Source organism: Chanodichthys erythropterus, chromosome 11 (genome assembly GCF_024489055.1).
Source record: "Chanodichthys erythropterus isolate Z2021 chromosome 11, ASM2448905v1, whole genome shotgun sequence".
NCBI lineage: Eukaryota > Metazoa > Chordata > Actinopteri > Cypriniformes > Xenocyprididae > Chanodichthys > Chanodichthys erythropterus.
In genome coordinates, this window is record NC_090231.1 from 27,643,342 (window position 1) to 27,668,057 (window position 24,716).

Sequence of the window (24,716 nt, forward strand, 5' to 3'; positions counted from 1 at the left end):
TGTGCAAATTTAGATATCCTCTTTCAGTGGTTCTCAAACTTTCTAGACTAGAGTGTCGTAACCCCTGAGGGATTTAACATCCTTCTCTGTACCTTCTCTTTTCCACTTAGACTGCAAATCGATTTTTCCAGTGCATTTTTTTTAACCTTCATAAATACCTTTGTAAAATAAGTAATGCCTTAAATATATTTTTTTTTAGAAAATGCAATACATGTAATGGTGATATTTTTAAATATTACATTAAAACCGCCAGTAGGTGGCGGTAAGTCACTGTTTTTATGAGTGAATCACCGAGTCATTCATTCTTTCAGTATCAAAGCAGCTATATTTATGAATGGATCATTGAAGATTCGTTCACGTTCACGAAACAGCTTGTGTGCTGCAGTTCTGCTGTGGCTTTCGTTGCAAAACAGAGCAAAAATACTGACAATACTGTTTAAAATGTACACATTACCCTTTTGTTTGTTGAACTGTATAAAATCAATATTCTGGAAATTATATATTATATTATGTTCGGGCAGTATTCTTGCTGGTATAATATGATCAACATTAAAAACAGTACCTCACAGAAGGGTATGTTTTTGTATCGAAGAGAGTTTTAATCTTAAATCTACATGCAGTCTATTTGTTCTTCATGTTAGTAAGTGCTAAATCCCCACTTTATATTGTCGAGAACAGCACTATAATGTAGTGCGATGCTGGCTTGTGTGGGTGCAGTCAGTTTTGACTGCGAAAGATGAGGTAATTTGATTGAATGTCGTGTATATACGACATTTTACCTGCTAGAAATACATGTTCAGTTTTCATGTTATTTTAAGGTGGAGTAGAATAAAATGAACAGCACTTTCATGTTCGTCAGTTTGAGAACCACTGCTGGATATCAGCCTGCACTTTGGTCCCAGAGCCTGCACTTTGGTCCCAGATTTAGCCAGTAAATGAGCAGCGCAATATAGGCACTTTAATTGAAGTAGAAAATCTCAAATAAAGATAGCTGAACTCCAGCTTATTTGTCTGTGTTTTCAGATCATCCGCGCTTCTTCCTCGGTGTAGAGGGCTCGTGGTTGCCAGATAGCAAAGATTAAGTAAAAAATTCTAATGAAATGTTCTTATAACAGAAAAGCTCTGATAGGGGTTTTTAAATTCTGGAAATCTGGCAATCCCAAATCTGGCGTAAGCATGGCCGCTCGTAAAGACAGTCTGTAATGTTTTGTCTCCTTTATTCGACCAAAACAAAAAGTGATTTCAAAAGAGTGATTTTGGTCAATTGTTTAGCCTTTTAACCACATTTCAGTCTCGTCTTTTTTCATCAACGATATTGCACGTGTAGTTTGTCACGTTATCATTAAATTAAATTGGTGTCATCTCTCATCGGCTCGTCTTAGTCATGGAAAAAAAGGTCGTCAACAAACATTTTTCATTTAGTTTACGTTAACGAAATTAACACTGTCTCACGTCATAAAAGAATTCTGAGATGCAAGTACATTCTCATACTCAACTGAATGCACAAGTGCTCTTCTTCTTGAGCGTTTGAGTGTGCAATTAAAAACTAGCCTAGAGCACCATCTGCTGTTAAAAACTAAGCTTAGAATCGATTCGAGAGAGAATTGCGATGCATTCAGAAAATCTCAGAACTGATCCACGAATCGAGAAGCATCGATTTATTGTCGCAGCCCTATTTGGTGAGCATAAATGTATTAATTATATGGACTTCATATATTATTTGGTTATTTGGTGTCCTTTTGGAGTCTCCAAGTGTCCTTTTTTGGAAAGTCACTTAAATTTACCTTGAAAAAAGCTAAAAATTCTAATCTATTGACAGCCCTAATAATTAAATAATATGTCATGAGAAATGGTGTTCAGTTTTTCATTCTGTATACAGTAGTTAGGCCCAAATACGGGGGCAGCAGCATGCTAATTTGATGAAGTAAATTGCCTCTTAGATATACACACAGACATACACACACACTTTTAAAAGTATGAAGAGACTCAGAGGACATCAGACATTGACACATACAGCACATGAGTCAGTACTGTCAAATGTTCCCATGGCTTATTTGTCATACAGAGTTATATGTGGAGATGACCCAGATATTTGGAGTCTCAATGATGAATGCGTCTCCGCTGAGTTCTTCCAGCCTGACATAGGGTTGCCATGGTGACACCGAGAGTTCCAGGGCATAATCAGAAATATCCCATCATGCCCTAAAGTACACTAAGGTTAATGTATTTATGCACACTCGCTCTCATTTGTGTTTAACGTCATCTCTGATGTCACAGAGGCTCTAGATGTAAACTCAATTGAGTACTCAATAAAAAAGTAAACAATCAAACAAACAGTGGGTGGAGTTTCATAACTAACCCTGCTTGAGATTGCTTACAAAGACATGGAAATGTAAACATACAAAATGACAGAGTAAACAAATACAGAGAGAGAGAGAGAGAAAGAGAGAGAGTAGGTGTGTGTGAGCGGGGGAAGTTAAAATATAAATGATGACCATTATTTAAAGCTGATTTTACATTTCTTCAGTGTGAATTTTTCACATACCACACAGTGAAGACACATGCTCATTTTACCCACACACATACACACATATATACTCGCTCTAGTCTTTATTATTACTGTGATCTGTCTGAGAATAAAGTGATCCCAGAGAAATCAAGCTCTAATTCAGTCTGATTGACATCCTCTTCTCACATCTCTGATCATCTTCATGCATCAATTAATAAGCTTGAAACAAAAGCACACAGCAGGAGCTGTCTCATCAGTGGGAACACATGCAGAGCTGAGAAGGCGAGAGGTAATAGAGGTGATAAAAATGTTGTCATGCTGAAAAGTCTTTAGACAAACCTTATAGAGCTGACATTAACATGCATAATTTTAGTCGAGCAAATCTGCCCCACTCTATAACATATCTAATCACTCTGTGATCTTATGTTCTACGTCATTATGTACATGTTATGATTGTTTTTAAGCATATTCTGTAGGATGGGATGAGTTTGCATATCCTACCATCCACCTCTCTCTCTCTCACACTCTCTTATCAGTCCATCATGTTCTGTTTGCTCTTTAAAATCGTTTGATGCATAGGAAGAAACCAGATTAAAAATAGAAGATGACTAACCCAAGGATGACTACTCAAGACAACCCCAAACCCATTCATCCATCCATTAGGCCATTCTCAGAACCTGCCCTGTGTAGGGTCACAGGGGTGCTGAAGCCTATCCCAGCGTGAAGGCAGGGGAAAACCCTGGATGGACGGCCATCCTAATACAGTGTTCTAAGTTACACAATGCAATTTGTCTGTCCACACCAGACATGACCAAATCAAATCACAAATCACACGCAATTAAAAGAGTGCGTGGGCAGACTCTCTCGAGATTTTCAACATTTGAGATAAATTATCCACTGTTGCTTTCATATTGAAAGTAATGCACAATGATATATAGCTGAAATTAAAACATTTTAGTATTATACAAAACACAATCAATATGAGCTGTCAGCTACAATGCTGCAGAAATAGAAACCAATGAAAACAACAATGAAAACAAATATAGTGAACGTGCAAATAAATATTGTGTGCAAAAAAAGGGGTTAGAATTTAAAAGTTTTTTGAAAGTAAAAGTTAAAGTAGTAGATAAAATTATTCATAATTTAATGATAATTCAGAAAGACAAAAGCACATACAAAATGTTAACTGGTTCGGTAGGAGGAGCAAAAATTCACTCATCTGAACATATACTCCATTACAATTGTTCATAAAAAATATTTGTGTTACAAGTAGAAATTTAAACTTACATTAAATGTCTAACAAAATATATATATATATATATATATATATATATATATATATATATATATATATATATATATATAAAAACATAATTTAGTCCTCCACTGTTTTCCAGATTCATTATTCACTACTGTAAAATAACATGACTGACAGATGTTTTTCATGAACAGCGCACAGATGCGATTAATTGATAATTAAATACGTTGCGGATTATTTATATTTTTATTTTATAGATTAGCTGTTGCTACCAGAACACCTTAACTATGCCCAGCCTGAACACAACACAAACTGTCAGTGAGCAAACACACAGCCACAGTCTGGTTAGGTAACATGCACTGCATTACAGACACGTTGTTTCTGCAAACACACATTACAGGGCTCAGGTTTGAGATGGAAACATTGAATGGAAACTTGAGCACCCGCGCACACACACACACACACACACTCTCCGCAAGTTCTCATAAATACACAATCTTTCTTTACATCTACATGTAGACAAACACAAGAGCACTACGCTGAGCTCAGAACGCACTCATCAAGTGTGTGTTCGACTCACCTCCTTCCAAACAGCCGTAACCCTGGAAAAGCCCTGCTGCTATGCCGGCGACCCACCGCGACTCTTTCACCCTCAGGCAAGGGGTTGGACAGAAGGTCAGAATTGGATGAAGAAGCGGACGTGGAGGCCAGAGAGGTTGTGACCTCTTCCCTGTCCTGCGAACCTGCTCCTAGCTCCTGCTCCATCAGGAGCCTTGGCCGTCAATCAAACAACAGTAACCAATCCCAAAGTCATGCAGTCAGAGAGTCCTCATGATGAGAAAAACTAGAAGAGAAGGGTCGCTCCATCCTGCTCTCCGCCTCTCAGAAAGAGAGGGAGGACAATGCGAACAGAGCTCAGTGTTCCAGATCCTTGCAGACTTCCACGTGTGATCCGCTTCCCATCCGCCTTTAAGACACTTAATCCTATAAGCAAACCCCAACATTCCTCCCCCCTACTCCTCTCTCTCTCTCTCTTTCCTTCCTTCCTCTCTCTCTCTCTCTCGCTCTCTCTCTCAGGAAGTTCTTAGAGTCCCGGTCTAAGCAGAGCCATAAGGCAAAGGGTATCCCTCCAGTCCTCTCTTCATGTCTTTCTCTCTCTCTCTCAAGTGCTCATCTCATGCTCTCCTCCCATGGTGGCTGTCTCTTGCACTCACACACGCGCATACACATACGCTCTAGCTGCCGGCTGCACACACAAACATTGCACCACACCAGGAAGTGTCAAACTCAGAAGAGACTCATTCCTAGGACCCCAAATATAGCTGCCCCTCCAGGTGCCTGATTTTTTCCTACCTTGCTTGTTTACATCTATCTCACAATTGATCTGTCTTTCTCTCTATCTATTTTCTCTCTGATAGAAGCTCTAGAAGAAATGTGATATCTGACAATAGAAAAAAGCAGCTCACAGTTTACAGATCAGGCCTGTAGTCTATCTAGTTTTGTTCACAAATATCACTTATAGACAAATGGATGCCTTGAGTTGGAGGGGTTATTTGGAAATAATCTCTGTGTAAGAACTGGCCAATGATAAAAGGTGTGACTGAGGTCACAGAAACATATGAAGCATAATGTAAAACAACGCACAGAGAGAGAGAGAGAGAGAGAGAGAGAGAGCAAGAACAATGCATTTGTGGCTGTGCACTTGTAACCGGAGAGCAGGTAGGAGGAGGATCTTATAGTTGTGTATAAATGCAGCTTAACACTGAGAAAAAGAAAGAAAGGCATGAGAGGAAAAGATGGAAAGAAAGATCGCCTCAGGTTCTTGGTTATTTATTTCTGCCAAATACAGTTACATAAATATCAACAACTAAAAAACTATACAGTATAGTGTCATATTTCCTCCACTGTCATATGCAGACAAGGGTTATTATAGTTAACTAAAACCATTAACCAGTACAATTTTTTACAATTGTATAAAATACAATTATTTTATAAATATTACAATTATTTAATCATTTTAAGCATCAACAGCCAGATTAACTTGATTGAAAGCCATATAGACATTTAAGACAAAGACACAGCAAAATTACTAAAACTTAAATGAAAATGAAAACACAGAATCTCTATGATACTAAAATAAGACTGTTGAGGACAGAACCACAAGAACCAGAAGGGAAGTATTCTCATTAGGTCATAGTGTGTGTGTGCGTGTGTGCTTTTGTTTATATTACATTGTGGGGACCAAATGTCCCCACAATGTAATATAAACCTGAGTTCACCTACATCGTGGGGACCAGCCACCGGTCCCCACAATGTAAATTAATTGATATAAAAATACTAAATGATGTTTTTGTGAGAAAATAAAGGTGTGCACAGTTTCCTGTGATGGTTAGGTTTAGGGTTAGGGGTAGGGGGATAGAAAGTACGGTTTGTACAGTATAAAATGCATTGCGGCCTATGGAAAGTCCCCACAATTCACAAAAACAAACGTGTGTGTGTGTGTGTGTGTGTGTGTGTGTGTGTGTGTGTGTGTGTGTGTGTACTATAAAATTGTCAACAAAACAAGACAGTAGAATGATTCCTCTCTGCTGTTCGCACTCACTACAGACTTCCTGTGAAGGAAGGAAATGATGTCACTAAAATAGGAGTCGTACACAATTATGGTTGGACCACAAACCAGATATTGTTTCCTGCTATTCTTCTGTTAGCAATGCGCGTGTGCGCTTGTAAGAGGGGAGGGCTGGGGGATAGAGAGAGAAACAGAGAGAGAGCTAAAGTGAAGGAGAAATAGAAGGAGGAAGGGAGAGAGAGGAGGTAAAATTGGACAGCTGAAAGGAAAGGTAGGTAGAAATATAACGGTGTAGGAGTAACAAGTAGGATCCACTGTAACCTGGATTCAGCCTATCCCACCAAAAACAGCAGGGAGAAATTTCCACCTCAAAACAGTTCATACTCACCGCAGCAGGACACGCTCCATTAATGCATCTTAATTCAAGCATCAAATGACCCTTTTCACAGTCTTGAGTGTAAAACAATTTCTACGTAAATGATGATTATGTGCTGGATTTCCACCTTGTGGTTACATTGAGCAACTGCATGCCTGCAGGCGTTTTCTCACTGTGGCTGCAATCCTTTTAAACCACTGCTTTACATTTTTAATCAAGTTACACTTACACAAGTTTGTGATCGATCCGTATTCATAGATTATATAATAATATTTATAACACTGTGAAAGTGATTTAATTTGTGGTTAATTTGAGGCATCTAGCATCATTTGAACTAAGGCCAGATACTGTGTTCCCACAATAAATACCCCTGGAACTATTATTAAACTGTGTAATCTCTCCTTACATAGATAGAAATATCCGACTAACTCACATTGCTCTGTCTCTCTCTCTCTCACATACTTGTACGATGAGATTCTGTGATAAGAGCTGGTGGTCTCAGACATTTCCTATATGCAGGTTTGGTAAAACCGCATCTAGACTAAAAAAAAAGAACAACCAGCTATAAGCCTACAAACAGAAGCCAGATACAATGAGTATGTTTACATGCACACCAGAATGCTGGTTCTTCTGAGAATGCTGAATGATATGCAAAAGTGGCATTAACATTTACATGCATTTTATGACGCTAGCACTGGCAGTGTCAGAGGTTCAACTCCTTAGGAATGCTTGATTGACAAAATGCAATGTAATTCAATGCAATGTCAGTTGCTTTGGTTAAAAGCGTTAATGTAAAATGTAAATATTCTTAATCGGAATTTGCATAACGTTTCAGAACACCGCTTTCTACAAAAAAAAGCAGCAAACAGTCACAGAAATGGCTCATATTTAATAAACTTCTGCTTGTGCTGACAGCACAGCAGACGCACACACAGTATTACTAGTAAGCTTCACATCCTCAAATGCATAAATGTATTAAATACAAGTAGCATTGTTTTATCAGCCATGAGTGACAGATTACAGTTAAATAAAGTTACTCTATGCCTGCTTCCACAATTACAGATCACATACACATACAGTCACATGCTAATGCTACAAGACTATACAGAAGCTGTCTCCGAAATCACATACTGAGCAAATACTACATGTGTTAAAAAAATGTGTTCTTTATAGTATGAATATGAGTAGTATTTAGATGTACAAAATACCTACGTACTGTGGCCTCAGAGGATAGTAAAGTGTGCACTCCGGAATATAGGCAGGTCATCCAGATACGTTTATACTTCGCCTGTTTTCCAATTAATTTAGACATACTATTCTTTTGGTGTACTGTTTTTCCCACAAAAAAAGCAGGCATATTTGCATGCTGTGAAAGTGTTCTTAATGCCAGATCTTGCAGCTGGATCCATATCTGAATGTTGCAATGTCTTTATGGTGCTGATCAGAAATCAGAGCATTATTCTTACAGCTAAATGAGCTAGTACAAGCAGCATGGGTCATCAAAAGTTGAGCGCATGGATGCAAAAGCAGGTGTAGTTTAGTCTTACCTGTGGTGAGGATGAGCCGGAGGGGTGGGGGGCAAGACCCATTTCCCCCTGTGAGCCCACATTCCTCTCTTTCTTGCAGGCCTGCCAGATTGCCAGATTGAATCTACTTACTCTCATACACACATCTAGTGTAGACAACAACTGACCCTTGCAGCCTGTGCCTCACTGAGCTAAATCTTTCTTCCCCAACACCCCCTACTTCCTGTTGTGACACTTCCTTATGTGAGTTTATGTTTGTGTTAGTGTTGTATGTGTGTGTAAGACAAAGAACGAGAGATGGGTCAGGGGTAAAACTTGGTTCTGGTGAAAGAAACTGCCTCAAATAGAATATGAGCTACAGACCACAGGCACACACACTCAGACTGAGAACAGGCTCCTGCAGGAAATTATTTTTAGTACTCTTAAAGGACAGCCCCAAACAAACACACACAAAGTCTCGCCCTGCTTTTTACAGAGGAAAGTGGCTGCTGATCTTGAACTTTTATATTTCTGTGCATGACAACAGAAGCTGCTGCTTCATCTAAACAAAGATGAAGAAAAGACAGTATATTACTGTGTACTTCCTTTGTCACACTCCTCACACTTTAAACCACACATAAAATCACACCCATAGACACACTGCTCAAGTCATGTTTATAAAGCAAAGACTGTTGTCCATTTCCACTGTACATTCTTATTTTTATTAGAGATGTGCATTTTGTTTATTTTGACAAAAACTTAAATATACTTTAAAAAAAAATGGATGGTTTTGTCATCATCTAAAAAGTCTCTGTAGACAGTGCTGACACTGGTGGCTCAAGTACCATCCAAAATATTACTGTAACAAATTGAACAAAATTACAAATATTTATTTTTAATTACTGGACTAGTCTTAAGTATGAAATCAATTACACAAGAGGAGTGTTTCCATAATCAGTCATCACTGAATTTCACTTTTTATCCTCTCATTATCTCTCTGCAGATTGTGTTATCTTAGCAAAAGTGTGAAGGCTTCACAACTGAAAGAAAAGTACTGTAACTTAACTAGATATACCTATGGCAAACACACCATCCCACAAATGAATAAACATCAGCAAGTAATGACCAGATTGCTGAAAATCGTTTAACTCTAAAAGAATTAGTCTAAGATATGAAAGGACAGGACAGAAAGGTATAGAAAGTCCATGGAAGTCATGTCCCTGTCATCTCCTCTCTCCCCACTAGGGGGAGAATGTACTCTTCTTAACCAATGGCTCTGTAATCTCTTTTGCTTTACCATTTCCATCTCTCGATCCTTTTGTTCCAAACCTGGGTTACTTTTTTTCCCAATAAAAAAGTTTTTTTGAAGAACTGCACTGGCTGCCTTATCCATGCATTTACAATGAATGAGCACTGAAGCATTATAGCCTCAAAAATAGGGCATTATGAAATTAGTAATTTTTTTCCCAAATTGTATATTAATTTTACCCAAACTGAATACAATAGCCAGGGGTCCACAAAATAATTTGCAAGGCAAACATATTTTCCAGACTATAGCCTATGTCTAATTTAATGTCAAATAAGCAAAACATGACACTTAAAAGTAGACACTTAAAAAGGTTTTTTTAGACATATTTCTCATGTCTGTGCTACAAGAATACGCTGAGTTTCGGTTCATTTTTGTGCAGGCTCCAGTTTATGGAAACTAAAACGGCAGAAGCGCATCCTGCTTGTTTTCTCTATTTTGTTATTTTAAATGTACATAAAAACAAAGTTTTTAAGTTTTAAAGTTGATTTCAAATAAGTTATTTCAAAAATGAAATTCTGTCATTTAGTACCCATAAGACCTTCTTTCATATTTTTGATGAAATCCAAGGGTTTTTTTATCCCCCAATAGAAAGTAACGTAATTACCATCATTCGAGGTCCAGAAAAGTACTAAAGACATTGTTAAAATAGTCAATGTGACTACAGTGGTTCAACCTTAATGTTACGAAGCGATGAGAATACTTTTGTGTGCAATAACAAAACAACAAAAAAAACTTTTCTTTTCTCAATTTTTTCTCTACTTTGTCAGTCTTGTACGCAGTTGATGCAGTGCAGCTCTTCCGTGTTCACGGCCGAACACCGGCTCAGTATTGGCCGGCTCCTGCGCACTGCATCAACAGCGTAGGAGAATGACAGGGGAGAGAAGAAACTGTTGAATAACATCCTTATTTTTGTTTTGTTTTTGCACACAAAAAGTATTCTTGTCGCATCATAACATTACAGTTTAACCACTGTAGTCACATTGACTATTTTAACAATGTCTTTACTACTTTTCTGTACCTTGAATGATGGTAATTTCGTTGCTTTCTATTGAGGAGGTAAAAAAAAAACAACCTTGGATCAAAATCAAAAATATCTTAATTTGTGTTCCGAAGATGAAAGAAGGTCTTACGGGTTTGGAACAACACGAGGGTGAGTAATTAATGACATCAATTTCATTTTTTGGGTGAACTAACCCTTTAAGTGTCTAGCTCTACAATTTGATTTATTCATCCAAATATAGTAAATTCTTCAAGATTCCATTGGCGTTTTCTGTATCACTGAATATTTTTCTGAACTATTCCTTAAAATCCTGCATATTTATACAAAGAAACATATAAAAAGGCCCTCTCTGGGGTTAAGTGACATTCTGTTCGCTCATTTTTAACCTCCACACAAAGAGCAGCTCAGCCCACCAGCACACTTACAACTGTCAATTATCAGCAACCCAGAAGGAATGGATTTAAATACGGTAAAATGTGTCACATGGAGCTCACAGTACTATACTTTTCTTGGATATCAAGTCAGCCAAAGTATTTAATTTGCAAAACTTTGTTCTGCAGATGCATATTATGAGCATTTGTGATGTGCCAGCGTCTACAGCATCTCTCACAACTGAGTGTGCTCGACATCGTGTTCCAGCCCATTCAGACTCCAGTTTCAGAGAGATCAAGGCCAAAGTTACCATGGTGTCTGTCACTGTAGTGACTGCTTATCAGCTAAAGACATCGATTAACTAGGAGACTGTTTGTGATTGGCTTGCATTAGCTTGTTTGCAGCATTTTCACAACGATGTGATACTGTGACATCAAGATTTAATTGGAGGAGGGCGAGTTTGTCTAATAAAACATGATCTAATGAATGCGTACAGAGTTAAATAGAGGGAAAACTATGAACAATTTGTGTTCTGGTAATACAGAGTGTGTCTACGGACACATGCACTAAGACACGCTGTGCACACTCCTCACTCTGTTCCAGCGCGCACACACTTCACATCTACTCAAATATCTCTCTGTCTCACACACAGCGGTGTTTGTAATCTGTGTTGTACAGAAAAGGCTTGAATAATTAATTTGCACTCAGTCACAGCCTCTCCTGTGTCAGTCACTGAGTGATGTCCTTTCCGTATGTGTCTGTGATCGCATTTGTTCCAGCTCTCTTGCACACATGCAGTAGGACTGGTTTAGGATTAGGTATTCTGACAACATCAAAACAGCTGCTTTCTCTCTCAAGAGCATCTACTTGATCCCTTAAGAACACTTACAGACACAAGCTAATGAACAGGACTAATAAAATGGCACATCCTAACTCGAGCACTTAGCCGCAAAATGATGCTGTCTGTGGGATCTGAACGTGCTGCGTTTGACATTGTCTCACTCATTTTAAAAGCATGTAATGTCAAAAGCTAGGGAATAAATCTGTCAGTGTTCAAAGTAGAGGAAAGTAGGTGTTTTTTGTGCTGGCTCAGACTGTGGGAGGAGAGCTCCTGGTAAAGCAGCACCTACTGGGCACACTGACTCACTCACAATACACTCCAATTTACAGCCATTACACAAACCCTTCAGTACAGCTGGGACCCTCTAGCTCACTCTTACACACAGCAAACGCACACAGAAAGTCATACACACTCACATACACATCGAAATGTACAGAATAAACATTATACAAATTGGTATGTCTAGTAATACTGTATATTGGACATGAGAAGGTCTATGTGTAAGTTTTGCCTCAACCTTTTCGTAAAATGGGACTTGTCTATCATAAACTGATAATATTTACCAAAAAATATATAGATCACTACATACACACAACTTTTGCATTATTGTTAGTTTAATTATATACATTATTAGTGATCCCCCCTTATAAATATATATTTTTCATGCATATTCAAGTTATTAGATAACATTTTAACATTAAATAATTAATAATTAATAGTTAAAATAAATAGTTAACAAGTAAATAACCTCATCCAGGTATTATCGGATTGTGTTACATTGAAAATAATGATCAGAATGTTTCTGACTTAAAAAAAAATAAATAAATAAATATGCTTTTGGCATCACAAACCACATTTTAAGTCAGTCAAAACTATTTTTTGTCAAACGTAGAATATTATTATGAGAAACAGTGGCATATTTCTATTTTCAATAAAATATCAAACCACAAAATGCGATACACTGAAAAAGCATAAACTCAATTTCCAAATATTTTTCTTATTTACACCTCTATCAACAGAAAATAAATTATCTGATGCTAGTCTGCAGACAGATTCACTCTGAGACAGTGTGACAATGATGAGAGATGGATGGAGGTTGAGAAAGATGAAGACAGACAGGGATACAGAGAAAGGAGGAGGATATAAAGGAAAGACGGGGGAGGAATAATCAGAATGAGAGAGACTCAATTAACAAACGCCCACTTCCTTACTGTCTGTAGCTGCAGCACTATCCTCAGGAGCAACCCACAAACCCACACAAGATGACTGTCAGAGACGATCAAATGCTCACCGAGTGCCATGATCACTAATCTGATGGCTAAAATAATCTCCACTTAGATTATCTGTGGAAATCTGTGCTTATTTGTTTCCTCACTAGGTCACAAAAGGAGTCCTATCCATCAGACAATGTAATCAGCTTTATTGATGCTCTTGATTTTTGTTTTCTGCTAGAAATAATCCATGGAATTAAAAGAAAAACTTTATTATCTCTTTTCTTTAGTTTTTTTTCTGTTTTACCCATCCTAATTTTAAATCTGCTCTTTTTAAATCAATTCTGTTTCCACTTCTTTTCAGCAAAACGCACACACGGTGAGAATATTATTTTGGCCCATCTCACGATTACAATGGACAGATTCTGTAAAGCTGAGAGAAACAGAAGTGTGTGAGAGAGATTTAAGAGATGGAAGAGTATAAAAGAGGCAGGGACATTTCCTGGGGTTTGCAGAGTGAAACGATGCTGTCGAAACAAAGCTTGCCAAGAGATAACAACAAAACACACCAAAACAACCAACTTCATCCAGCCTTTTAAGAACTGTCAGAGCATATAAATGAGTTCACTACAAAGGAAAGCTGCACGCATCATGTGAATTGGTCTGCACTTATTGCTCTTACATAGTGTCTACAAAAGGCGCGGACATTGTCACGTAGCACCACGCCACATCAGCTTGAGGTTGAGTGCGCTGAATGTGAATATTCAAAATCCATTTGTACTGTTCTCAGTACGTCAGAAATTCATAGTTTTCAATCACTTGACTGGAGCGGAGGCCTAGAGGGCAAAACATCCACAAAACTGCAGCACAGGCCTGTCAATTTTCCATCTGTTTCAAGCCATGAATATTTAGATCACCATTCAAAAGTTGTGATCCATATACAATACCTGCCACAGTATTTCAAACACTAAAAACAGCGGTACATTCGAAAACACTTATCCTCTGGTTCCAAAGACAAGGCTTAAGCCTAGTCCCAGACTAAAATGCATGTTCAAGAGGTTTTAACTTAAAGCAACTTGCACTGACATATCTTAAAATATGTCAATGCCAGTGTTTTGACTCAAGATGATGCACACCAGTAATGTTTTTTCTAAGGCATGTTTGTAAAAGTTACTTAGATGTCCTAATTGAACTAAGGCCTAATCCTGGTTTAATCTAAGCCCTGTCTGTGAAACAAGGCCAAAAATGATTAAACACAATGTGGCTTAATGTACTAAGAAAATGTATAATTAAAAAAATAAAATAAACATTTTAAAAAATCAGTATATTAATTAAAATGTCAGCATCAAGGGTGGACGATATACCTGTAGACACGATTAACAGGTAGAAATTTACCAGGAGAGATTTTGGACTGTATCCCGGTTACATGCTCATGTGACATTGTCGTGCTACGCAATCACAAAAGCTTATAATTTGCATGAATTTTTAAGCATTGCTGTTTAAAAACAAATGGGTCATTGTCCCCGGTCCCTGGCTTTTGTTAAAAAAATTTCTATACAAAAGACAAACATAAATATTGATGGAAGCCAAAATATTAAATGTCACAGATGTATATTTACTGAGTAATCCATTTATTTTGTAGAGGGGGTCCAAAAGACAATTTTCACTTGAGATTTGGAGCCAAATTAGAGGGGTGTAAAATGGCTTTAGAAAAGTAGCAACATCACTATTTTATATTTACACAGATTGGTAGGTCTATTAGTAAAACCTGTTGACTTTAGAAATCTTTGTTTCATTATATGCCAACAGTTGCAGATCTTTCTCCTTTTTTTTGTGCCTCAATTCCAGAGATACGGATATGTTAATGTGGTTCCATGACTAAAATCGTACACATTTTCAGTGGTCAAAAACCAAATGTGGGTCACTTTGCATACAGCTGATACTTTTTTTCTTTTAAAGAGAATTATCTAAAGAACAAATAAAGTTAAAACTTGAAATGTATCTCATTTTCGTCAGCTCATTTGCATAGAGCATACCTGAGTGTCATAAATATTATTAAAAGACCAATTCACACCGAACCGACAACAGCCAACAAACTCGTCTGTTGGAGTTTGTTGGATCGGTGCGATACCCCTGTTGGCATCTGTTGGCGTTTGTTGGCGTTGGTCGGAGTCGGTTTTCACCCGACTGAACATGTTTAATCGGCGTTTGTTTGGTCGTGGAATGTCTGCGCAGTGTGAACAGTTTTCCGACAAATGGCAACAAACTCTGACGTAATCTGACCTGGCTACGAACCGTTGCCATGACGATGAGGCAAGTCCCCTGCAAAGACAGCTGTCTGATCGCGCCCGCGCCTCACGGACACAAAGTACAGGAAACGTGACATCGCAGCTTGTTCGTTATAAAAAATAAAATACAGTTAAAAAAATTAAAATATACAAAAAGGTACAATAGTCCATAGTGCAATCCGTGCCATTCAGCAAGAGCAGCTGCTCCACTTCACCGAAAGAGAGAAGTAACGTTAACCACTATGAGAGCAATGCAGGTTTACCTTCAGTTTAGTTTTTAATAATTCGTTTTGGCTTGTTTATTTACATGATTGTATATGCTTATGGGTCTCCTTAATAATAAAAAGAAGCTTAAAAAAAAGTTTAAAAAACGGTGTACACCAACCAATAGGTTACGATCAGATCGATGGCTGCAGTGCTTCGGATTTCAGGTTAGTATTTTTGTTTTGCCTCAATACTTTAATACAATGAAAATATATATGATACTAATATAATAAACTTGCCTGACAATATTGTTTACATGGTTACATATGTAGTTGTGGAATTTTCCCAGTCAGATGTCACTCGTTGGTTCGGTGTTTGTTTGTTGGTGTGAACATGACAGTTTTTTCTCATAGAATTCTAAATCCAACGGCCAACTTGTTCGTTGCCGTTTGTCGGTGCGGTGTGAATTGGCCTTAAAGTTGTCATGCCTGCAACTAAGTATTCAAGATATGTTAATATTCTTCTAGATTCTCATTCTTAATAAACAAGTGACAGGTCTATTCAAGACATGAACAGATCTATTTTGACATACAGTATTAAATTTTTTGTGTGTGTCATCTCTGATTAACCATTTGTTCATGATCTTAACAGACATGTCTGTGATTGGCTACAATGAACTAAATAAACTTCACACTTATCACATGCGCTCACACAACTACACACATTTGAATGCTGCTGTCTATCAGCTGTCATACTCAGAGTATGGAGTGAAATTGGTAAGTTTTAACATTTCCGCGCTTTCCATAATATTAATATGGAATATTAATTTCCATAATATGCTCGATCTTCAACATTACCCTAAAGAGCAGCAATTTCTCTTTCTGTTGTGGTTGAGAAGTGACATTTCATTGTCAGTAATTGCATTGTTCATGGATGTAGCCACTGTCATAGTAGCACACTCACAGTAGAGGAGAAGAATACTCACTTGCAACAAGAGAGAAAACATTTACTATCAGGACATTTCTAGACAGAAACAGGGTTCATGAGAAAAGTCACGTTACCTAAAATGAAAGGTCTGTCAAAAAGGATCAGAATTCTGTACTCGACTATAGAAAACATGTACTTGTCTCTAACCAGAATTATATTGCTTTTACAGCAAAAGGGTTTCCTGCCACTCATTACCTTTATATTACTGCATCAACCCCCTTTATGACCTGACCTTTCAGGTATCTCATTACTGCAGCAGTGGCCTATTCTGCAGAAGAACAGATTTTCTTCCCATTTTGATCCTCTTACCGCCAGCAGTACAGAGAAGCCTGGGTTATTATCTGGCTTTAATGAGCCCCAGTCTTGTGTGTTCTGGTTTCTGGGAAACCAAAAATCTCCACTGTGGATAAAGTTCTGAGAAGATCTTTAACTGACAGATTCATCTCAAAGGTCACGTACACACTGCAGTTTTACAATATGTAAAATTTTTGCAGTAAAATATCCAAAAAACCACTAGGCTAGTGTTATATATTTTGTCCAGCTGATTACAAACAATATCTCTAATGTTTTCAACTACTTGTAAATCATGAGAAAATTCCCATTCTAAACAGTGACACGGGGCAGTGCAGTCGCCTGTCAATGATGTCAGTTACCTTTGTTACCGCCTTTACTGACGTAGAAACCACATGACAACAGTGCCGTGGACAAATGCGGAAGTAGTGTCTAGCGTCCAGCAAACCACTAGCTTGCTTCAAGCAGTTCCTTATTTACTTCTTGCACGTTTTATGGTGGATTGTGTTACTTATTTATGGAACATAATTACTGTTTACCATCTGCCGCTGGTTCTGTCGACAAGGACAGCTCCCGTAAACTCATAACCGGAAAAGCGGAAGCGGCGCCGGCGACTGTGTCATAATAAAAGTCCAGCTGCTCGTGAGGCGTGTGTTGATCAATCGCTCCAGCTCCTCGTTCAGCTCCCACAACACTCGGTCCTGCTCTGCTTCATACTACAGTAACGTTAATAATCGCATCCACGAACATGAGTTCTTCCAGACTTCAATCCCTATTCTTTTGCACCGTCCATTGAGATGGAGACCACATGTCCCAAGTTTCCGCTCTAAAACTAAAACTGGATCTAAAAAATCCAGAGTGAATTACATTAAATCCATATAGTGGTGTTTCTAGAACAAACAAGTTAATAAATAGTTAAATCTAGTCCTTGCAGTGCATACAGCCTTCAAATGGCTTACTTATAGTTGTCTCTAGATATTAGGATATTAAAAAAAAATTACACATTTAGCAGCTCAATAACTGTGTAAGATATGTGTATAAAAAGTGTTAGTCTATTCAAACTGACGGTGACTGTATGAATAGACAATCACTTTTCAGAATAGACAATCACTTTTTTAGACTGTATGAATGCAAATTGATTGGGCTGGTTATAGTTAGACTGGGTGGTTTCTGCCACAGCGTTTTAGACAATAAATTTATTTTTCTTTTTTTTTTAAACATAATTGCTGAATACAGACTGGATGTTCAAAAATCTGACAGGTTGCGTGCAGTATGACACATGTTGGGGAGTAAATTATTAAATGTAACAAAATTACATAATTTAATTACAAAATAAATGTAACTGTAATCTGTTACAGTTACAGAGAAAAAAAAAGTGTAATTACATTTACATTTACATTTACATTTAGTCATTTAGCAGACGCTTTTATCCAAAGCGACTTACAAATGAGAGTAGTAGAATCAATTAAATCAACATGAGAACAACAGTATGTAAGTGCTGAGTGAAGTCACAGTTATGTCAGTAAAGTGCTCATAGCGAAATTTTTTTTTTTTTTTTTTTTTTTTATATAAATAAATACACAGATAGGAGAAGAATATTAGTCAAGGTAAGTGCTACTACTACTGGGTCAAGTGCTGACGAAAAAGATACGTCTTTAGCATTTTTTTGAAAATGGCTAGAGACTCGGCTGCTCGGATAGAGCGTGGTAGGTCATTCCACCAGCCAGGAACAGTCCCGGAGAAGGTCCGTGAGAGTGATTTTGTGCCCCTATGTGATGGCACCACAAGGCGCCGTTCACTTGCAGAACGCAGGTTTCTGGAGGGCGCGTAAGTCTGAAGTAGTGAGTTAAGGTATAGCGGTGCAGAGCCAGCTGTCGTTCTGTAAGCAAACATCAGAGCCTTGAATTGGATGCGAGCAGCTACTGGCAGCCAGTGCAGACTGATGAAGAGAGGAGTGACGTGCGCTCTCTTCGGTTCGTTGAAGACCAGTCTTGCTGCAGCATTTTGGATCAGTTGTAGAGGCTTGATAGTGCATGCTGGAAGGCCAGCCAAGAGAGCATTACAGTAGTCCAGTCTGGATAGAACAAGAGCTTGGACAAGAATTTGTGTGGAATGATCAGATTAATTAAAAGTAACTGTAATTAAGTAACTGTAATTAATTAAATTACAGTTACTTATGAAAATGTCAACGATTACAAATGAGGTTACATCTGAATATTTTCACTCACATACAGATTTGATTGATTTCTTTCCCAAATTGCATTGACTGCTCTAACATATGAGACACCAATGTTTCAGGAGATTATAAGAGTAAAGGCTTATTTGATAACCGTTTTATTTATGGATATGCTTTTTTTTTCTTCTTTTTTTTTCTGTTTTTGTGGTGGCTGTTTGTGGTGCATTAAAATTTAATTATTATCATCTTAATGTAACTGATGAAGGATTTTGAGAAGTCTGACAGTAATCAGTGTAGAGATCTACTCTAAGGTTAACCCTTGTCTGCATGGTTTAAATGTTTGAAAATGATTATCAGTTGAAAACATTCGTTAGAAATGTAGAAAAGTAATCAGAAAGTAATCTAATGTAATTAGTTACATTACTATAATAAAGCAACTTATATAGTTACACTACTTATTACATTTTAAATAGGGTAACTTGTAATCTATAACCTATTACATTTACAAAGTGTCCTTGAAATGAGTATGAAAGGGCATGAGGTTTCTAATAATAGTATTATTATGTATTGAATAATGTGGTAAATTTAAATCTCTTGATGCAGACTGCAGCCCTGGTAAAGCAGACAACTGCTTTGGAAAAATCAATGCACTAGCAAACAGAGTCCAGCAGGGCCAGCAGCGCCCCACCCCCCTACTTCATCAAAGACAAATCTGATACAGACATGAGTGACTCTTCCTGAACCATATCACTGTCTCCTTCATCTTAATCAGGCCTGGTAGACTACAAAGCCCATTATTCATAATTCATGTAGGTCTGGTGGTTTTAATGATATTAAGCTGCTTCAATGGGCCATGTGTGGTTTCATAAAGGACCAGCTGGTGGTGTGTCATCTGTATACAGACAGATCTGCTCAGTTTCCATGTACATCTTGAAAACAAGGTCTGAGCCATCTGACAGACGTGCTGGACTGTGTCCTATGCCACTAAGCTTTGATTTGCTACAATAAATATAATATAGTGTTCAGCTCATACATCATGCAACCTAAGCATTCGGGTATTACTAATGTTAAAGCATTTAAAATAAAGACATAAACCACAAGAGGTTGTGTGTTACAGTTATTTTACCACAGGTACAGTAAGAGATGTTGAAGGCAAGAGCTGTGATATGCACAAAACAATATTATAATACTAATTCTACAGTTCTAATGATCAATCCACATGTATAAGCATGTACACATATAGGAATCAAGGATTTTGTGAGCTTAATTTATTAAATAAGGACTGAGTATACGTACAACAGGTTGATGCATTAAATTTGACAAAGCAAATAAATAATAACAATATAAACATCTTGAACAATTGTTGTGTGAAATGTAACGACTGAAAATGATTATCAATAGTTTATCCACATGATTATCCATAGTTTGCATGAATGTTACCGTTATGCAAAACAGATATTTTATGCCTGGTAATAGGATAAAGGCAGTTTTTTTTCTCTTTACTCGTCTCTTGATATTAATAATATGCAATAATAAACAATAATAGCTTCAAATTAAAGAACAATATGAAAAACATCACTGTAAAATAAATAAGCTACTAATTTAATTAGTGTACTGTTTTGCTTGCAGCATCTGCCACGTATTATCCTCATATGCATCGCTGTTCAAAGAAATCAAAATTCTCATATTTCAAAGCAATGTTTTTTATTTACCTGCCTATCCCTGAGTGATAGTCATGTGACGCTCTGTGTATATGTGTGTGTGTGTGTGTGTGTGTGTGTGTGTGCTTTTGTTTATATTACATTGTGGGGACCAAATGTCCCCATGATGTAATATAAACCTGAGTTCACCTACATCGTGGGGACCAGCCAGCGGTCCCCACAATGTAAATGGGTTTATAAATCATATAGAATGAGTTTTTGTGAAAAAGTAAAAGTTTGCACAGTTTCCTGTGAGGGTTAGGTTTAGGGGTAGGGGCAGGGTAGGGGGATAGAATGTACAGTTTGTTCAGTGTAAAATGCATTGAAGTCTATGGAAAGTCCCCACAATTCACAAAAACAAACATGTGTGTGTGTGTGTGTGTGTGTGTGTGTCTATGTGTGTTGTTGTGATGGTAATCCAGTGTAGGATTGGTCATCTGTGTAAATCTACACAGGGGATAACACATAAAAATTCCTGTTTGACCCAACCAGATCTCAAAGTAGATTAAATACTGCGTATTCTAGAACATCTATTTGACAGAAACAGAGTAAACATATTGCCCTTTTCTGATAAGGATTCCTTCCTTAGAAAGCAAAAAAAAAAAAAAAAAAATTCATTGTGCTGTTGGTCGCTAGCAGGCATTCCTATACTCTTGCTACAATATCAGTTGTATAATACAGTGGGTCATTATCTGCACTCCTGGTAGTCCTTGCATCTTGCCACTCATTTGTATAAAGTTGAGTCCAGCCAATGTTAAAAAATAACAAAATAAGATACAATCCTTTATTAAAATAAAATAAAATTTATATATATATATATATATATATATATATATATTATATATATATATATATATATATATATATATATATTTATTTATATATTTATATATTTATTAGGGCTGGGTAAAAAATATAGTTTTCTCGATTTTAATCGATTCTCATTTTTAAAAAATTATATTGATTCTTAAATCCCAAGAATTGATTAGTCTAGTCTGTTTTCAGTTGATGAATGAACAGAACATGCAGCGCCTCCCATCCAAATAAACATGACTAAACATCTGAAGGTATGCTAAAAGATACAGTACAACTTACCAAAATCTGTAAATGTTCATTTAAAAAAACAAAAACAAATTTGGAGTAGAAATATGATTATGTAATTCTAAACTTTATTTATAATAAAAACATCATTGAGTGTAATTTTAGTGTTTGTAAATAAATAAGTTAATTTAACCTTCAATATTATTATAGTAGTAATAATATTGAAGCTGACTCCCATGTGTAGTCTACAGCATTAGTTGAGAGATTTTTTTCCTCTAGAAAATTTGCCATGTACTGTAACTGAAATACTACATCCAAAATAATTTGAATCGAAATGAATGAATCAAAAGCATGTGAATAGAAATCTAATCGAATTGTGAAAAAGCTGGGACTTTGTTTAATATCATAAGTAACCTGCTCTGTCTTGTCTGTCGACGTGTTGTCAGTATCCTCTTTGCTCCGCGATGCATTTATCACTGTGTGTGGCGTGACAGCGCCACGGCTTGTCGGACAAAGCAACAGTAACTAAGGGGGGCGAGTCTTTGTGAAGGGTCAATTCGGCTAGGTATACATCCACGCTAAAATATCAAGGTGAAAGTCATCATAGTCTGCGTAGTATAGACCCAATTCCCAACCCAACTTTGAGAATAGATTAACGGCGATATTTTTTTTATATAAAGAGCTGCGTTAACGCCGATAACGGCCCACCACTAATATATATATATATAAATAACACAGTGTTGTTCTTTCTTATACACCCTGGAAATCACAATCGTATCTACTACCACAACTTGAAGGACAGGCTGAAGGTAAATCAGCTGTTGGGGCTGGTAGTGGTTTAATGGTGAGAACACACCAAGCCTGCTGGAGGACTTCTCCTTTCTGCTGGAGTCTGAGCTAGGCTCAACATGACTTCCCCCCATGCACAGGTCTCTATTTGTGCTTTTTCAAATCCTCCAATATACACAACTGAAAAATAAAAGATCCTCAAAAACAAACAAAAATGTTGGTATGTATGAGGCAAATACCCCAAACAAAAGCTGGCCCAGACATGTCCTAAATGTGATGTACAGTATTAATAGATACATTTTAATAGATATTGACATCTGGAGCACACTGTGGTTCTCTAAATAATCGTTTTCTCTGTTCATCCAATTGTCAGAGAGGGCAGTGAAAAATATCAGCATATTGCTCTTAAAGGAGTAGTGAAAATGATGCTTGATCATCACAGTGTTTCCCATACATTAAAGGATCAGTCCACTTTCAAATAAAATTTTCCTGATAATTTACTCACCCCCATGTCATCCAAGATATTCATGTCTTTCTTTCTTCAGTCGAAAATGAATTAAGGTTTTTGATTAAAACATTCCAGGATTATTCTCCTTATAATGGACTTCAATGGCCTCCAGACAGTTGAAGGTCAAAATTACAGTTTTATTGCAGCTTCAAAGGGCTTTAAACGATACCAGACGAGGAATAAGGGTCTTATCTAGCGAAAAGATTGGTCATTTTCGAAAAAAATTTAAATGTATATGCTTTATATAAACAAATCATTGCCTTTGTAAGAGCTTCTGCCAAAACCGCATTTCCGTATTTTTCAAAAAGTTTACGCTGTATGCCCTACGCCTTCCCTATTCTACTTACAGAATGAACGCAGTGCCAGTTACATTTTTTCCGTAAGTAGAATAGGCCATTGAAGTCCATTATAAGGAGAATAATCCTGGAATGTTTTCATCAAAAACCTTAATTTATTTTCGACCGAAGAAAGAAAGACATGAATATCTTGGATGACATGGGGGTTTTATCAGGAAAATTTTATTTGAACGTGGACTAATCCTTTAACTAGACTGTGGCGGCCCGCCACATTCTAATTTGTCCCGCCACAGTCTCAAAATAGGCCTGTTACGATATTTAAAGGTGCTAAAGAGGATGTTTTGTTTTATACATTTTTGCAATATTACTTGAAACTGTCTTTACTAACTGATAAAAGACTATTTATTAGGTGCACTGAAAGTAACAATATTAATATACATCATCTGTGCACGAGGTAGGGCCTTAAAAACATCAGCCAATCGTTTACGCGATCATCGCATAAACGATTGGCCCTCTGGCGAGCACGAGCGTGGCTGCACACTCCAGTAACTTTCCACACTCCACAGGCGCCGCATGCAACGTTTATGTCCGGAGACAGGAGTAACAACTGCAGATTATGAGTTACCTGCGGTGAGTCCGACATAATGAATCCACTAACACGACACAGCGAATGCCGGTGGTAAACACTCGTGTTCCAATACTCGTGCACGAGTTTTGGGAGGCGTTCCCTCAAAAGGAGGGGGGGGTTGTTCTTATGCATGCGCTCATTTCAAAAACTCAGTAACAGTCTTTGGTTTCTCAGTCGACAAAAAGATCCTCTTTATCACCTTTAAATAACCAATTGATAATTGCGCTCTTTTATACGGCAAAAATGGGAGTCATAGAGCAAAAGAAATAGACTAGCACCAATGAAGTTTTCGTGTACTATTTTCAAAGTCATCTGAAGCCATTCGATAGCTTCATGTGAGGGACAGAAGAATATGTACATAGTTAAATTTAAGTTCAGAAAACTCATCTTCCCTCCTCTGCAGCTATCAATCATTCTCTGGTCAGCATGTTGTATTCAGTAACTCATATCATATTGGTAAAACTCTCCAATATGATAGGATATATTCACATTATAATATTTGATATGTAGATAAAGGACTGTGGATTTGCATAAAATGACTTTATCTTGCTGGAGTTTATTGCTGTTTTTGAACAATGTCATCATAATGGCTACAGTGTATCTGTTAGATCACACAATACAAGAACTATGAATTGGCATCACACGCACAATAACTGGAATTTAAAAGTGAAAAGAAACATATGATCAATAAACTGTTAGATGCAGATATACACAGCACAGGGATTCTCTTTGTGCAGTGACCTTTTCAATGCGCAGCGCAATTGCGCGCTGCGACTCCATATTGCTTTAAGCACATCTTTCTGTACCCAGGATGCGCATAAGCGGTTTGTGCTGCCGTTTTGAAGCGTTTCATATTAT

The 24,716-nt window shown here is 37.3% G+C and overlaps 1 protein-coding gene across 5 annotated transcripts in view; it reads right to left on the reverse strand.

Annotated features, from left to right (window-relative positions):
• The window catches only part of dgkza (diacylglycerol kinase, zeta a), a 116,624-nt gene that overhangs the window by 85,371 nt on the left and 6,537 nt on the right, over positions 1–24,716 (reverse strand). The window contains exon 1 of one of the 5 annotated variants that reach the window (XM_067402222.1): positions 8,260–8,372. The exons of 2 other annotated variants lie outside the window; for them this stretch is intronic. In XM_067402222.1, coding sequence (XP_067258323.1) covers positions 8,260–8,321 — 62 coding nt within the window. In that variant the 5' untranslated portion in view covers positions 8,322–8,372. Of the gene's footprint in view, positions 1–4,347; positions 5,032–8,259; positions 8,373–24,716 lie in introns of those variants that run through there. 2 more of the 5 variants (XM_067402220.1, XM_067402224.1) reach the window with 2 other exon arrangements.